The following is a 16,658-nucleotide window of genomic DNA, read 5'->3' as shown; positions in this document are numbered from 1 at the left end:
GTTTGTGATTTTATCAGACGACAAAGAGTGAGACCTCTCCAAAAGAAGCGTTGTGTTGTTGGGGTCAACTTTGAGGACGTCATGCTCCATCCCCTCCATCCCCACCTTCCAGGTTCCCCAGAACTGACCCGTGCAGGTGGCTCTTGCCCAGGCAATGGCATGCTCCACTTTTCAGCCCATGCCGCTTCCAGGTGTGAGACATCCATATGCGACCTGACCTACACACAACGCATCGATCTGAGCATTCTGCGAAGCCAACAACAAGGAGGGCGACCTGAAGCCCCCAATTGGCAACCTTGAATTCCGCCTTCAGCTCTCGTTCGTCAACGGGCGGCCCACAAAACACGCATTGCGTAACGGCAGCCGAAGTCCCCATTGCGTGAATCCCGGCGCTAGTGGATCTCGATTGACTTGGCATGATCCCCTGAATGGCGCCTGAGGGAAGTGAGGCTGGGTTTGGCTGGGTTGCCATGCCTTTGCGCTTGACTGAGATCCACGTCGACTTGGAATTTTCACCCAAACACAAAGTCAACCTCTCATAAACACCAGCCTTCATCCTCACCGTCTGAAGCCTCGCCAACGGAAAACTCGAAACACCAAACTCCCACCATGCGCGGCCTTACTTCCGCCCTGACCTGGGCTCTCTTCACCTTCTCCTCTCTCGCCGCGGCTGATCCGGGACACGCCATTCTCCAGCCGCGCCAGGGCACCGGTTCCCTAACGAGAGTCATATGTGGCGACAACACCTACAGCCGTAATGCCGTCGACGCCGCTGTCGCCGAGGGTTGCCGTTTGCACGCCGCCGGTAGGCAGGTTGGCCGCAACAAGTACCCCCACGCCTTCAAGAACTTCGAGAAGATCCAATTCGCCGCCGCGGGGCCGTATCAGGAATTTCCCATCCTGAGCAACGGGGCGGTTTACTCTGGCGGTGTGTTGCCTCTTTTTCGTTCAATCGCGGTCAAATCACGGCGGGTCTCATACTAACTCCTTTTACCAGACGCTCCTGGTCCGGACAGGGTCATCTTCAACCCCGACCTCGACGGCGAATGCACGTATGTCGGCTCCATCACTCACACTGGCGCTCAATCGAACAATGGATTTGTCTCCTGTGTTGAGGAGTTTGCTTCTCCCACGACCAGTACTGCTGGCGCGCCCGCTCCGACGGAGAGCTCGGGTGCTGCGAACTTAGCCGGTTGGGTGGGTGAGGGCCTCGTCGCAGTGGTTGGTGCTGTTGCTGGGTTGGCGGTGTTGTGAGTGTGAAATTCTAGGCAAGAGGAAGTTCTAATAGTTAATGAAACTGCCGGTATTTTTCATCGGCTCTCGCCTTGGAAACATATCTACAGCACTTGAGGTGTGTAAAATTATTAGCATTACATGCGTTTGGTTAGGTGGTTTTGGGGTCTTAGCCCGACGAGAATCTCACCCATGATGCACTCATCTCGACATAAGTTTTCGGATGACCATCCAAGACATAGTATGGGTGAGACAATATCGGTTGAAGTTTCAATGAGATGACACCTCGAAGTACGTGTCTCCGGAGTGGATGCTTGACGTGTCAATGAACAGACCAGACATCCAAACATGACAGGATGACTTCAGCAAAACGGCCAGTGAAACTCGGATCAAGTCAGCCATGATCAGCGCGTTCGTCGCTCAAAGCGGCGGAAGATCTATTTCTCCCACCAGAAGCTTGGACCACATCCATGAACAAAGAAACGACCAACCAGAGATTTATAAACCCCCAATTGCCCCCCCAGTGTCAGAAATTCCGAGGACAAATTTCATTGATCAGTGTGTCTGGTCAAGTGGTTCGCTGCCTGGGCACCGTACTCTCGCGGTCGGGGCAACTCGGCATTTGAGATGCGGGCCTTTGGGTTCGATTCACGGCCGACACGTCTGACTATCAGCGCTGGTCTTTTTTTTGTCTTTGCTTTTCCTCTTGTTTACCCAGTTGATAGAAGAGACTAATTACATACGTGACTGAGGAAATGCCTTGCTCAGAACAGACAAACTCTCTACTAATTGACCAGTACGTTTTCGTGATATACAAACTCAGCCCCCGAACATTGGGCTCGTCCTTTGCATCCACCACCCATACTGCGGTCTCGGAGAGGCTTGATCTACATCCAAATCTGAGTTGAGAGCGTGTTAACAAACAAAATGACAAACAAATGTCTGCGGAGTTTACGGCGAGATCAGAATCCCGACGAACTATTTGTCTCAGATACCGGAGTAGTCGGCACTGAAAAAGGGTCGTCCACTGATGTCGCAGAGGCCAGTGGACGATGTGTCAAAGGGACGGTAGCCCGTGCTGTCTTCGGGAGGATCATTAACAACTGCCGCGGATGTCACGGCGCGATTCTCTCCTTCATTGTTTGTATCCCCAGATTGGAGAGAATCGGCAGCAGGAAGGTTGTAGATATCTGAGTTGCGTGTTAGTGATACGATGGTAATGGATAAGAGAAACAGAAACGGGTATTTGTTGTTACCCCTGAGCTGCGCAGCCTCATGTTGACATCTTTGCAAAGCCCTACGCAAGATCGCGATCTCATTGTCGAGACGTTGGCGTTCCTTCCGCGACGCTTCCGACTCGGCGGCAATCTCCCTCAACCGGTCGTCGGGTATAGCGGCAATCGTCTCAACGCCAAGGATGCTTGGAATATCGAGAATGAGACAGCTCTCGGCGGCGAGGTTGATGACGTTGGTGACGAAGTTGTGAAGTGACATCTGGAAAGCATCAGTGGAAAATCTGGATCTGATAGGACGTCAAGGACGAGGAGTTGGCTCACCTCATACAGGATTGCTAGCTTTTGGATCATATCCCCCTCTTGGATGAGGTGGCCACTGTTCCTCTGCAGCCTATTAGCTGCGCGAAACTGCCCTTCGAGCACCACTGCGTATCCCTCAGAGTACGGGCGAAGCAATTCTTGCAGCATGGCGTCGAGAGCCGCGGATCTGCTTTCGAAGAAAGGATCAAAGAAGCCCCGGAGGATGGACTGCATCACCTCCTTGTCATTGCCAACCAGGTAACCAACAAGCTGGTCAACAAATACCCTAGCCGCAGATGCGACGCCTCGCAGGTGCCTCTGAGCAATTCCCTTCCAGGGACGAATTTGCTCTCAAATCAAGACCATAACGTCCAACTTGTGTCCTGCTAACTCCGTACTCTGATGTGAGAGAGCCAATGAGCGTAGCTTGTCGACAAGCATAGACGGCAGTGCGGTTTCTGGCGACTTTCCATGCGCGTTTCCATCTCCAAGGTCCGCTGGAGTTAACCGGACGCCATCAGACCAGTGCCGTGCGCGGTACATGGAAAGCTCGAACTCGCGATGAAAGTGCACCAGCACCTCGCGAAAGTTGCGCGCTGTCATGTCCTTGTTGTTCTCCCTCGGGCCAAGGAAGAATGTGTCTCGGTAACAACCCGTAATGGCATTGCGAGCAAGACGCTCGTACCGGGCGGCGATTCCTAGCATGTACTGATGGATCTCCTGAGGGGTCTGGCGTGGATTTCCAAGGCTGTCCAAGGCCTCTCGGTTGGCGGACAGTCTCTCCTCGATGTCGTTCCGGGGTATGTTCTCCATGCAGCGATGGAGAACATAGTGTTCTATCGTCGTTGTCAAGGCCGTTCGGCCCCGGTCTACCGGATCCATGGAGCTCCATAGTTTGGACGGAAACAACGGTTCTGAGGGATTGTAAGTCTTGACTCTGAACGGCGGGCTTCGAAACCACGGGCTGCACACCACGGTCCAGCCGAAGGGGAGAGTATATCCTGGCTCGCGTCCCTCGACCATGGCTAAGTACTGGCGTTCATTCTCATGTCCTGGGGTTAACATGTAAGATTTGGCGATAACCCCAATGGTTCTAGTTCCATTGTGATCATACTGCTTGGCCAGATCAAGCACATGTTTCTGGAGGGCCAGGGATATGTCGGCCGCAAAGACCACGAGAAAGATGGTGTTTGGATTGGTGACGTAGGGTTCAATGATCTTATTTATCGTTCTCGCCTGAAGTGTATCGTTGATGCCAATGTTGCTGGATTGTGTGACAATGTGAGGGAGGTCGACGAACATCAACGAGTCATCATCTGGAGACGTCAGCTCGACGCGCAAGATGTGGTAAGACGGTCGATTGGAGCCCATGATTCCCATAGAAATCTTCGCATCGCGACATATTGTGGGTGTGTCATCGGGATGGAAGTTGGACCAGTGGAAGGACGTAATTTGCTGCCGGTGAACCCTCTGGAGTGAACAACATGACACCAGCTATCGATCCCAACGGATGGCACCAGATCGACACCGAAAAGATGGAATAGACCGCTGAGTGTGTCAACCACGAATCACCAGCCGTGGGATCTCAAGAAGTAGGCCCATCCCTTTAACATTTGGGGTGTCAACCTGGTCAAATCCCAACTAACTGTTGTTGTGTGAAGGGACGGACATCGGCCAATAATGCTGTCGTCTTCTACACTGTTCGTGAAGAGCACGCACTTCTCTGGCGCCAGGACTTGACCATCCTCCCGCTATCCGCATTCATTTACTTCCTATGCTACCTGGATCGGTCCAACATTGGCAACGTTCGGATTCTCAACGCCTCGTCCGGCCATGACATGCAATCAGTGATTGGCGCGACCCCGTACCGTGAGACATACTGCTTGCCGCTCTCCACAAGAAGTTGCTGACACAAGACTCCCAGAGTTCAACATCGCCCTCATAGTTTCCCTCGTGGCATACGCGTTGTTCGAAGTGCCATCGAACATGTTGCTCAAGAAGCTCCGCCCTTCACGATGGCTGGCATTCCTGATGGTCTCCTGGGACAGTATCAAAATGGGTCTCGGCGGGGTTCGATCCTTTTGAGGTTGCGATCGCCGTGCGCTTCCTCCTCGGTGGCTTTGAAGCTGACCTCTTCCCAGGCCTGGCGTACTATCTCACCTTCTGGTACCCGGCCGACGAACGCAGCGTGCGAATCGCCTTCATCCTGGCGATGGCAACGCTATCGGGTGCATTCGGGGGTGCCATTGCCTATGGAATCGGACATGACATGAACGGTCTAGAGGGGCTGTTGGCATGGAGGTGGCTGTTTATTGTCGAGGGTGCACCTTCTTGCCTCTCCGCTGTCTTGTATGGTTCTTCTTCCAGAACTATCCAGACGAGGCCTTGAAGAATCCTCGTCAGGGAGAGATTGCAACGGCGAGACTTGCTGTGGAGGACAGCCAACGGACACACCGAACAATGACCTGAGAGAGGCAAAAGCCGCGTTGTTGGATGGCCGGCTGTACTCCCCAGCCCTGTCACCACACTCCACATCTCTTTCTCCCACTTTCAGCCAGCTCGCCGTCATGACTCGGGAGGTGGCAAGGGAGTGTTGAGCAAGGCTTTGCGACGGCTATAAGGATGCAAGAGGTGTTCAGTTTTCCCCGGCCAAAATCAATGAGAAAGGGTGCCTGGTGCCAATGAAGCTGGCGAATTGGGCCAGGAAGGGCTATGTCCAGATCGTCCCTCTTTCGGTCAGTGGGCTGAAGACCCTGCCGGGCAAATCGAAGAGAACGTTGCCGCAGCTCGCCCATCACCTGGTGGCTCGGGCATTTAAGAGGTGCAGTACCTCTGCTTCTAATATCGTTGCACTTCCAATTATTAATGAATTGCGACTGACCAGCCTTAGCAACTAGGAATTTGCCTTGCTCTCAGTGGTTGGTCCGCAAGTCACTTATGCGGTGTCCCGATGTGTATCGAACTTGATCACATCCACGTTGAGCCCAAGGACGTCCATAACGCCCGCAAGTACTGCCCTGCTGCAGAGACTACTGACGCCGGTATATGTCAATGCTCGGGGCCCAAATGTATTCCGTGGAAGGAGGAGGAGTTCAAGAGGGACGTTGCTGATTGGGACTAAGTGTCTCCAGGGATTGTTTACTGTCTACCACAACATTTGCTAGTATGGGTGTAAGAGATTCACCATCAACAATTCGATACAACGTTAAAAGGCAACAAGTTCAAAGGAATGGATGAGGTTTCGCCTGCCGGGAATGCGGACCCGAACCGCGGTTTCTCGGCAGCCGGCCCGGAAGCTAGGCTGGCCCACTTCCGGACACCGAAGCCGACTTGGGGCATGGTAACCTTGTGACACAATGATAATAGGTATCCTTCATGTTTCCGAGTTGTGAGCTTGAGCAGTGGCAACGTTTACTCAACATTACATGAATCCTGGTTCTGCTGGCTAGGTCTCGTCCAGGGGCTATCACAGAAACTTCTGGTCCGTGTCTACCTCTCACAACCACTCTCGACTTCGAACAAGAACCAAGTGAAATTTCACGTTTCCCAGAAAAGGGAGATCGATCTTGCAGTTGGAAATACAAGAAGGCAAGATGCCCAGGCCTCAGCAGAGCGAGGCCAAAGCCGGTGATACACCGATCGCCAATTTGACACCAGCGAGCCGTCCGCGACAGACGCAATCTGCGACAGGAGGCTTGAGGGTGCTTGTTGTCTCGGGTAGGTACCAAATGAACTGTGACTATAAGACATCTCGAGGTTGCTCCGATCCTAGAGAGAGCTACCATTCCGATATGACGCCAGTACAAGAAACAAGGAGAATGGAAAGACCGGGGCTCTCTTATGTCATTTCCGTTGTCCTGAGCATTCTGGGTTATAAGTCGAAGACGTGACCACCAGGCCAACACAGGACGTCATCAGAGATATTCCTTGACATTGAGGGGGCTAACCAGGATGTTTTTCTTATCACCAGTTCTCGCAGCAGTGACTGCAATCCTTTTCACCCTCTACTCCGGCGCGTTGCCCATCAATGGGCTCTCAGTCCTCGCCAGGCATGCAACACTGCCATCAACACCCCACTTACCTTGCATCCCAGCAAGTTTTATCTCCATCCTTACCCCACCGGACCATGCCTCCAAACCCGAACTGCAAGGAAAGCAGATAACCATTGAAAACGCCACCTTCGTCCCTGCGGACGGCGAAGCTGGCGAACCCGAGGGAGCCAACATCCCCTACCCTACCAACCCGACAGCCTTGCCACCTCTGTGCGCCGTAACTGTGCGGGTCACCAGTACCGAGTCTGGGAGCTCATACAGGTTTGGAGTATTCTTGCCTGAGCAGTGGGATCAGCGGTTGTTGGTGGTTGGGAACGGAGGATGGGCTGGGGGGATTCATTGGTTGGACATGTAAGTTTCGTCACAGGGGGGCTTGTTTTGTGAGAGGTATGATGGCTGATAGCCTTCGACAGGGCTGTGGGAGCGCGCTCCAACATGGCCGCCCTCTCTACGGACACTGGGCACCGCTCCGGCAGCCAAGACAGCAGCTGGGCGAGGCACAATCCGGTTGCCAAAGAAGACTGGGGCTGGCGAGCGATGCACGGGTCCGTGGTGCTAGGCAAGTTGCTTGTTACGGGCTATTACACGCCCTCGCTGAGAAAACTTGAGAGAACGTACTACAGCGGGTGCTCAACGGGCGGGAGGCAGGGGCTCAAAGAGCTGCAGTTGTTCCCGGACAGTTTTGATGGGGCGTTGATTGGCGCGCCGGCGTGGTGGACGACGCATCTGAACACGTACATAACGCAGGTTGGACTCTACCAGCAACTGCCAGAAGGTGGGCCGCAGAAGCTTTCACAGGACGATTTGGCGTTATTGGCGGAGGAGGTTGTGAGGCAGTGTGATGTTGTGGATGGGGTTGTTGATGGGATTGTGAGCAACCCAGAGAGTTGCAAGGTTGATTTTACGCGCCTGCTCTGCTCGTACAGTGCGACGGAGGGATGCCTCAACGCCGCGCAGATCGAGACGGCCAAAAAGGTGTACAGCGACTGTGAGTGCTTCCTGACACGTTCATGTGGCTCACAGATTCAATCCTAACAACGTGGCAGGGTACCTCGACCATGATGACGGCAAGACCGACCGAGAGCTCCTCTACACCGGCCTCACCCTATCGTCCGAGAAGCAATGGATCCTGATTCTCAACGGGACAGAGCCATCCCCGTACGGAGTGGGCTATGCTCGCGACTTCCTCTTCGACGACGGCGACTGGGACTGGAGGACATTCAACGTGAGCGTGCTCCGCGAGGCCGAAAGGCGCGACCCAGGCAGGCCAACAGCAGACGATTTCGCGGCCATGGCACGGGTGCGGAACAGGGGAGGCAAGATCATCCTGTACCATGGCATGGCGGACGGACTGGTGCCAACGAGGGGAACGGAGTTGTTTTATCACCGCACAAAGGAAACCTTGTCTGGGGGTTACGGAGAAAACGACAGCATCGACGACTTTATGCGACTCTTCCTCGTCCCAGGACTTCAGCACTGCTGGGGCACAGCCGTGGATGCGCCGTGGAACTTTGGTGCAGCATTTCAGGCGGGCTTCATGGGCAGCGGAGTGCCGCCGGTCCCAGGGTTTGATGATGCGAGACACAACGCCCTCAAGGCACTCATGGAGTGGGTGGAGCGCGGCAAAGCCGTTGACAGTTTCGTGGCGACGACGTGGAAGGAGCTGAGGAACGCGACCTCAGGTGTCAAGGGGCAAAGACCGGTGTGCGCGTGGCCGAGGAAGGCCGTGTGGGATGGGAGGGGGGATGTGAATTCTGCTGCGAGTTGGAGGTGCTTGAGCTGAACACGGAGATAGGGGTCTCAGAGTGCATCCATTTCCATGTTCATCAAAAACAGCGTGTCCGTCGGGACTCTGAGGTGCCTGGGGCGAAATTCTGTTAAGAGCGGTAGTCAACAGGATCAATTTCCCATTCTAAACATTGGCCTGCACTCAGGTAACTGATGGTACTTCTGGCTATTCCGTGGTACACCTTCCCTAGGACAGCGCCCTCACGGCAATTTCGAGGCTGAAGTTTGGAAGGATGAGAAGTTGGCGTATTTGTGGATGTGCGCTGGCTCGGCACTGATAACTTGGAAGTTGGCAAGCAAACCAAGCAATGAGACAATAGTCCAACAATCACTTTTCAATTTCTACTCCAGTCTCCATCAAATACTTCAGGTTCTTTCATGCTTCTCGATCATTGACATAAATATAAATATAAGGAATCTCACCGTTATCTCGTTGCGATGCGGGTTTGAACTGTAAGCGCTTGGACCCGCTAATACCCGCCGCAGCCTGCGGCCGATAAGCTTATCAGAGACCCCGCAGTGCCCCGCACTGGCCCTTTGGCGCCGATTTTCCGGTAACATTTTTGCATTGATAGACGACTCTTAAATCCATTGTTCCCTCGTCGCGTCGCGTTCAAATTTTCCCAACTCCCACACCGCCACCCGTAACCACTGCGTACGCTGAATATCGACAACAGGAACGCCATTGGAGTCAGAAACAGTGCCCTCACGATGCGTTACGTGCTTGTTACCGGCGGTGTCATCTCAGGTTTGTCCCATCCTCCCTGCGCAAGCAACTGTGCCTCCGAAAAGTCATGATGATGGCGGCTAACCGTCGAGCGAAGGGGTTGGGAAGGGAATCATTGCTTCCTCCACCGGCCTGGTTCGTACATGATCCGCCAGAGACCGACGACAATGTGCTCCCAAAAGGAGCCGTCGGCAGGGCCCTGCTGACCATGTCGTCTACAGCTTCTGAAAACTCTCGGCCTTCGAGTCAGCTGCATCAAGATCGACCCCTATGTCTCGGTCGACGCGGGCCTGATGGCCCCCGGCGAGCACGGCGAGTGCTTCGTCTTGACTTCGGGCGGCGAGGTCGATCTTGATCTCGGCAATTACGAACGCTACCTTTCCGTCCGCCTCACCAGCGACCACAACATCACCACCGGCAAGGTTTACTTGAGGGTCATTGAGAAGGAACGTCGCGGCGACTATCTGGGCAAGACGGTCCAGATTGTGCCGCACGTCACCGATTTTATCAAGGACTGGATCAAGCGCGTTGCTAAGATCCCCGTCGATGGCACCAATGAAGAGCCGAACGTCTGCATTATCGAGCTGGGTGGAACCATTGGCGATATTGAGAGCGTATGTCGACCGGCCTACTTGCTTTCCATTGTGCGAGACGGTCTAACAGGTCACAGATGCCTTTCATCGAGGCGCTTACGCAGCGTACGTTCGAGACAGACCCTGGTTTGCAGAGAACGGCGGCACCCTCATACTGACCTCTTAACCGCACAGTCCGCCACGAGGCTGGTCCTCACAACTTCATGAATATCCACGTCTCCTACGTCCCGACCGTCCATGGGGAACAAAAGACGAAACCCACGCAGCACGCCGTCAAGTCAATCCGCAGTCACGGTCTGATTCCCGACATTGTTGCCTGCCGTTGCGAAACTCCACTTGCAGAGCCCACAATCGCCAAACTCGCCCTTCACTGCCAGGTTGAGGCGGACCAGGTGTTGGTCGTGCGCGACATGCCCACCATCTATCACGTCCCTCTCCTGCTTAAGCAGCAGAAGCTCATTCCTCAGCTCCGAGCCAAATTGGCCCTCGATAAACTCAATCTTACACCAGAAATGGTGGCCCAGGGTGAGGCGTTGTGGAACCACTGGGAGAAGGTTGTCACTCCCACGTACCATGAGGAGCTCAAGATCGCCCTCGTTGGCAAGTATGTCAACTGCCACGACGCCTACATCTCAGTCGTCAAGGCTCTGGAGCACTCTGCAATGCGCATCCGCCGGAAGCTGAACCTGATCTGGGTCGACTCGGAGGACCTCGAGCCCAATGCCAAGGGTGGTGCTGCCCAGGCAAAGTACCACAAGGCTTGGCATGACGTCTCGACTGCCGCAGGTATCATCGTGCCCGGTGGCTTCGGTCACCGCGGCACCGAGGGCATGATGCTGGTAAGCAAGTGGGCGCGCGAGAACGAAATCCCATTCCTTGGCGTGTGCCTCGGCTTCCAGGTTGCTGCCATCCAGTACGCTCGCGACATGTGCGGCATGCCCGAGGCCACTTCGGAGGAGTTCGATGCCAGCGCCAAGGATCGCGTTGTTGTCTACATGCCCGAGTTGGACCGCAACAACATGGGCGGCACCATGCGTCTTGGCCTGCGCAAGACCATCTTCCAGGCGGGCACCGAGTGGTCTAAGGCGCGGTCTCTGTATGGTGGCGTGGAGGTGATTGAGGAGCGCCATCGCCACCGTTACGAGATCAATCCCGAGCTTGTTCCTCAGCTGGAGAAGGCGGGCCTTCACTTTGTTGGCAAGGACGAGACGGGTCAACGGATGGAGATCTTTGAGCTCAAGGATCATCCTTTCTTTGTTGGTGAGTACTGACTCTTTAGGCGCGCCTGAGTGGGAATGGCAAGCAATGCTAACAGTCTGATAGGCACTCAGTTCCACGCCGAGTACCAATCGCAAGTCGTCAACCCGAGCGTAAGTGTTCATTTCTCTCGGTATTGATGCCCATACTAACAATTATCCAGAGGCCGTACCTCGGATTCGTCGCTGCCAGCGCCGGCTGCCTCGCCGACGTTATTAACCAGAAGCCGGTTGAGCCTTTCAAGACGGTTACGCTTCTCAATGGCACGACTCACCACTAAAAGGCACGTGCCGCGGATGGTGGAGCATGACATGCATGGGTTTCAAGTCTTCCGATTTCAGAGGTCCCGAGGGATCAGGAATGGCGTTAGGGCATAAAAGCGGATTGTTCGGTGTCTTTCGGTTGGTTGAAGAAGCGATGGCATATCTCTTGCCACCTGTGGATTGTGTGTTTTAGCAACAGCAACAGCACGCGAGAGCAGGGCTGGTAGCCCTCTTCCTGACAGATAGGGTCATAAACGACTCTCGCGTGCCTTATATTGTTACGCGGCCTGGTGCCTTAGACATGCATATGGCGTTTAGGGAGTTCATGGGTAAGGGGAACCTATCCCACTACGGAAATAGACTTGGGTCGGGGATTTGGCATCTAGGGAACAGGGGGAGGTCATCCCACTTTGGATCTTTGGGTAACGGAGATAGATTGGGCATTTGTATAAGAAAATCATAATGAATATGCCATGCATCACATCTTCATCTCTTCAAAAATACTCTCCTCGTGCTCTGAGGTGGGGGACGTGTCAACTCATCAGACATCCCTATGGAACATGGGTTCATGCCTTTCCATCAGCCATACTAATGATTGAGGATCCGTCATGCAACCGCGTCATGCAACCGCATCATGTCGGGGATGGATGATGGATTGGGGCTGATGCGCACAATAAGAGCACATATTAAATCGGGAACCGCCTATTATCGGAAATCACTAAGTTACAGTCTATCAGCGTTTTATCCAACTATTCTTTTGACTCAATTTCCCACCAGCTCATCTCTCGACTTATTCACCATTAACCCCTTTAGCACTGAAATAAACTTGCACCATCAAAACCCAGCCTACCACCTATCCTTGCTTCACGACTAACCGTTCACCATTGTTCAAGCGGCAGCAACTTCAACCTTCTTCCCCTTCACACTCCTCCACTCCACAACCAGCGCCGGAATGATGCTGATTGCCGACAAAATTGTAAACACCAAAAACGTAGACGTCAACGAATCGTTAAACGCCTGCTTCACCCCCGGCAACGACTCAGGGGGCACCAGCTCCCTCACGTTGGTCGCGCCAACGGCCAAGACAAACGCCGGGTCAGGCAACTCCGGCGCATACTCCGCCACGAGCTCGACTAGTTTGTTCGCAAACACGTTCTGCGAGACCGCGATGAACAGCGCTCCGCCGAGGGTTTGGAGGAAGACGATCAGTGACGAGCCAGTTGGGACATCCTCGATATCCAGCACTGTTTGCACTGCCATGAGAGGCTGTTGTTGTCCGATACCCAACCCAAGACCGATGATGATCTGATACCCAATCCACACCGCCGCGGACGAGTCGGGTTCGAACATGGTTGTCAGCCCGTATCCGACGGCAGCAATCGCGCTGCCGGCAATCATGAAGGGGGTGTAATACCCCCAGAGCGTGACGATCCCGCCAACGATGACGGAGAACAGGATCAGGCTGATCAGCATGGGGAGGTTCATGATCCCGGACCGCGTCGCGCTGGCGTCTTTAACGGCTTGGAACCATAGCGGAAGGTAGTAAATGGACCCGAGCGCCGACCCGCCGATGAGGGTTGCGAAGAAGCCGGCCGACCACACGCTGCGTTTCAGGAAAATGCGAGGAGGTACGGTGGCGAGGTCTTGCTGGCGGGTTTGATCGTAAATGAAGATGATTGTGAGGACGCCAAAGATGCAGAAGAGGAGGATCACCCGCCACGAGTTCCAGGGGTATGTCGTCCCGCCCCATTGGAGGGCAAGCAAGAGGGAGATGATGGCTGGCATGAAAACGACGGTTCCCCAGGGATCGAAGCGGCGGACGAACTGCCAGATGGTGGCTGGAGTAGTACCGCTCTTGGTACATACATTAGGGGTCTGGCGACGCTTGGGGTCGGGAAAGAACCAAGCAATAACAACGACGGTGATGGCTCCGATGGGGAGGTTGATGAAGAAGCACCATCGCCAAGTGACGTGGTCTGTGAAAGCACCGCCGATGAGGGGGCCAGAAATGGATGCCAGGCCGTACATGCTGCCGATGGCGCCCGTGTAGATGGGCCGCTTAGCGAGCGGGACGGAGTGGGCGAGGATTGTCAGAGCGCCGGAGAAGATGCCTGCTGCGCCAACGCCGGCGACAGCGCGGCCAATGATGAGGGTCACGCTGTTTTGGGCGACGCCGCAGATGAGGGAGCCGAGCTCGAAGAGGAGGATGGAGGTCAGATAGACCCATTTGATGGAGAAGAAGGTGTAGAAACGGCCGAAGAGGAGCTGTAGGGCGGCGGTGGTGAGGAGGTAGGCTTGGACTTGTTAACTAAGGGGGTTGGCTTTGGGACGGGGAGGCGGGATGGCTTACATGAGGCGTACCAGCCCACGTCAGGGAGAGATTGAAACTGGTCTGTGATCTTGGGAATGGCGGTGGCGATGATGGTGTTGTCTGGAGAATGTAAGTTGGGTGTGGGAAGCATACTCGGACACTGACAACAGAGCTTACCCAAAGACATGAGAAACACGCTGAGACACAGGGCCAGCATTATCAGGGCCAGGGGCATGCCCGTCGGGTACTCGGTGTCATCATCTTCTGTTGATGTTTGTTCAACCTTGGTGTCGGAATGTTTGGACGTGCCTGTAGCGCGTCGAGAAAGTGTATTCCCTTTCATGGCATCCCGAGAGTTCAATGCATCTTTTTCCTTGTCCAGGGAGAATGAAGGGTTACCCATTGTCCCGGCCTCGACGTCGGTCTGATCCTGTCCGTCCGAATCCTGGGGCTTGAGGTCTTCGGACGTGGCGCTCATCCGGCTAGGCGTCATAGTTGGTATATCCGATCGGGATTGCTGAGCTGGGCTTGATACGGACGGTTTAGTGCTCATTGCGGAAGTGAGACGGGCTGTTGATTCCGTCGTCCGTTGGGAGTTGTCAAGATTTCGAGCTTGGGAGAAAAAACAGGTGAGCAACGATGAACCCTGGATGAAGAGATGAAGAAAGAAGGGACAGCTTGGTCGTCGCCTTATGAAGTTTCCATGTCGGTGACATTTCTCATATCAAGCTGCTACATGCCTGACGTAGTATCAAAAAGTCTCCGAGCGTGGTCTCTTTTCACATTCTCCCTTTCAAGCCCGATGGGCGGCGATGAATCAAGCGCACAATGGACATTAGATTACTGCAGAATATCACGTCACTATCTTCACCTGGCTAACCTTTCCTCACGAGGGAGGTGCTCATGCCCTGAAAAAAAAGCCTGTTCTGTTTCGAGGTTACTTGTGTAAAAAGAGGGTGAGAATTCGTCAAGAAAACCCGGCCCAGATATGTCTGTCGGTGTGCTACAAGGCGCTGAGACGCAGCAATGCACGCCGAGACCGAGTTTCTTGGCGAGGTCCCAGCTCAACCAAACTCGGAGCTTTTCGAAGTTGGCTCGGAGACTTACAGCCTCGACGCATAGGTAGCCTGGGATATTGTATGCTTGTTCCCTGGGACCTGCATTATAGCAGGGGATACTGCATGCAAGGTTGGCTAGGCGAGAAAAAACAACGAAAGGTTGGAATATAATTACACTTGTATGTCCGTCTTCCGTTGCGGTTTGGCTTGCTCCGGTTGTTCGGTGGAGAATTAGTTCACGTCTTGAGGTAATATGTCTGCACGGCCTGGGACAAGTCCGCTTGATCTAGGAATGCTAATACCAATCCATCATACCCGTCAATTCAATGAGAAGTTTTCCAGGTTTTCGTTTGCACATGACATCTGAGGCCAGGTGCAAGCAACATCCGGATATGGGAAGTCTCTGTCGAGAAATCGAGCAAAGGGGACCCAAATATCCCTCGAGAAAGCCTTGTTCCAATCCATCCAGCCCTTTCGAACCCATCTAACTTTCGAATCCGGCTTGAATCCATGAAAGATGCTCCTGACCGCACAACATGCAACCGGACCACGCCTCGATTAGCGGTCGAAACGACTGCCTCCTTCAGGAGCCATGATGTGTGTTCTCCAACGTCTGCGGCCGGCTGCTCCACTTAAGCGCTCCCCTTGTTAGATGCCACTCTCGCCGTTTGGGATTCTGCGTGAAACCGCGAGTAACAGTGCTGGCACCGGAAGGTGTTTTCCTTCTGTAAGGAGGCTCTACCTAACGGTCGGTTTGAAGGCCGGACTGTTGCAAACCTCTGCCCAGCGGATGGGGTTTGAGGGAGGCCCAGATGGCTGAGTGTTCGGAAGTCTCGGGCTGGTCCTGTCCGTTCTATAATCCTCCTCGCTCCAATCAACCCAAGAGACTGAGCCCGCGCCCGGCGTTTTGAAGGGATCTTGATTGAACGGTGACAGAGGTGCGCGCTCCTCTTTGCTCAATACCCAGCACAACTCTGGCGTTCCGTGCATCTGCGCCCAGAGCGATAGCGTGTGACCCCGGTAATATGGAGCATCCAGACGCGCTCCAGCTTGAATGAGGATCTTGGCCATCGCCGCGCACTTTGCCTTTTGTACCTCGGCAGGGACAGTTCGGTAGGCGGGCAGTACTCGTGGCATGGCGCACCAGATGGGCGTCATCGGCTCGCCCCAGGCAGTGACGACAGCGTCCGGGTCTGCTCTGCGCTCTAAGAGCTCCTTGGCTGTACCGGCGTGGAGATTTAGGGCGGCAAGGTGAAGTGGCGCTCTTTCCCCTTTCCTCTGACTAACCGTGGCACCGGGGTCGGCGCCCTTGTCGAGCAGAAGCTGAACGACGCGTGTAAGTCCCATCTCAGCGGCTACATGCAGAGGCATGAGCCCCATTTCACGTGGGTCTTGAGATAGGTTGGCCATAGCGTTGGGGTCCGCGTTATTCTCGAGCAGGATCTCCACGACTTGCTCATGACCATTCTTCACGGCGAGATGAAGAGGGGTGCATGAACATCCAGTCGTTCCCGAGTTCCAGATATTGACATTAACGGATTTGTCGATTAGGAGCTTCACAACACTCTCCAGGCCGTACTGAGCAGCAAGGTGGAGGGGCGTGAACGCGTCCGGCGCGTCCTCAGGAGCAAGGAAATCGGCTCCATTGCTGATGAGCAACTCGGCAATCTGCGCCTTGGACTTTCGGATAGCCTTGTAGAGGGCCTTACAACCATGGCCATCGGGAGCGTTGAGCTGAGCACCCTTTTCGATGAGTGCGCGCACAATGTCCTCCCTGTCGTAGTACAAGGCAAGGTCAATGGGACTGAAGCCGTTTTCGTCTGGAGTGTTGAGCATTTGCT

General features: G+C 54.4%; 7 protein-coding genes across 7 annotated transcripts; 3 read left to right on the top strand and 4 right to left on the bottom strand.

Moving 5' to 3' along the window:
- Positions 1-609: 609 nt before the first annotated feature.
- On the top strand, positions 610-1,254 carry VTJ04DRAFT_10515 (uncharacterized protein; the record flags this gene model as incomplete). Its single annotated transcript, XM_069358263.1, has 2 exons — positions 610-928; positions 998-1,254. The coding sequence occupies 2 exons, from the start codon at positions 610-612 to the stop codon at positions 1,252-1,254; spliced, it is 576 nt and encodes a 191-aa protein (XP_069213844.1).
- A 966-nt stretch (positions 1,255-2,220) lies between these two features.
- VTJ04DRAFT_10514 (uncharacterized protein) lies at positions 2,221-4,139 on the bottom strand (the record flags this gene model as incomplete). Its single annotated transcript, XM_069358262.1, has 4 exons — positions 2,221-2,423; positions 2,535-2,727; positions 2,790-3,073; positions 3,167-4,139. 4 exons carry the CDS (start codon positions 4,137-4,139, stop codon positions 2,221-2,223), a joined length of 1,653 nt encoding a protein of 550 aa, XP_069213843.1.
- Positions 4,140-6,361: 2,222 nt separating this feature from the next.
- On the top strand, positions 6,362-8,603 carry VTJ04DRAFT_10513 (uncharacterized protein; the record flags this gene model as incomplete). The annotated part of the gene is made up of 4 exons (XM_069358261.1): positions 6,362-6,485; positions 6,739-7,171; positions 7,234-7,808; positions 7,867-8,603. 4 exons carry the CDS (start codon positions 6,362-6,364, stop codon positions 8,601-8,603), a joined length of 1,869 nt encoding a protein of 622 aa, XP_069213842.1.
- Positions 8,604-9,319: 716 nt separating this feature from the next.
- VTJ04DRAFT_10512 (uncharacterized protein) lies at positions 9,320-11,465 on the top strand (the record flags this gene model as incomplete). Its single annotated transcript, XM_069358260.1, has 7 exons — positions 9,320-9,356; positions 9,433-9,470; positions 9,557-9,949; positions 10,006-10,033; positions 10,103-11,188; positions 11,252-11,298; positions 11,349-11,465. The coding sequence occupies 7 exons, from the start codon at positions 9,320-9,322 to the stop codon at positions 11,463-11,465; spliced, it is 1,746 nt and encodes a 581-aa protein (XP_069213841.1).
- Positions 11,466-11,551: 86 nt separating this feature from the next.
- On the bottom strand, positions 11,552-11,852 carry VTJ04DRAFT_10511 (uncharacterized protein; the record flags this gene model as incomplete). Its single annotated transcript, XM_069358259.1, has 2 exons — positions 11,552-11,742; positions 11,798-11,852. 2 exons carry the CDS (start codon positions 11,850-11,852, stop codon positions 11,552-11,554), a joined length of 246 nt encoding a protein of 81 aa, XP_069213840.1.
- Positions 11,853-12,336: 484 nt separating this feature from the next.
- Positions 12,337-14,252, bottom strand: VTJ04DRAFT_10510 (uncharacterized protein; the record flags this gene model as incomplete). The annotated part of the gene is made up of 3 exons (XM_069358258.1): positions 12,337-13,742; positions 13,799-13,879; positions 13,937-14,252. The coding sequence occupies 3 exons, from the start codon at positions 14,250-14,252 to the stop codon at positions 12,337-12,339; spliced, it is 1,803 nt and encodes a 600-aa protein (XP_069213839.1).
- A 1,303-nt stretch (positions 14,253-15,555) lies between these two features.
- On the bottom strand, positions 15,556-16,653 carry VTJ04DRAFT_10509 (uncharacterized protein; the record flags this gene model as incomplete). Its single annotated transcript, XM_069358256.1, has 1 exon — positions 15,556-16,653. One exon carries the CDS (start codon positions 16,651-16,653, stop codon positions 15,556-15,558), a length of 1,098 nt encoding a protein of 365 aa, XP_069213838.1.
- Positions 16,654-16,658: the final 5 nt, after the last annotated feature.

Source organism: Mycothermus thermophilus (assembly GCF_041956435.1).
Source record: "Mycothermus thermophilus strain CBS 625.91 unplaced genomic scaffold VTJ04scaffold_8, whole genome shotgun sequence".
NCBI lineage: Eukaryota > Fungi > Ascomycota > Sordariomycetes > Sordariales > Chaetomiaceae > Mycothermus > Mycothermus thermophilus.
Note: the sequence above shows the minus strand (reverse complement) of the source record. Positions and strands in the feature narration are given on the sequence as shown.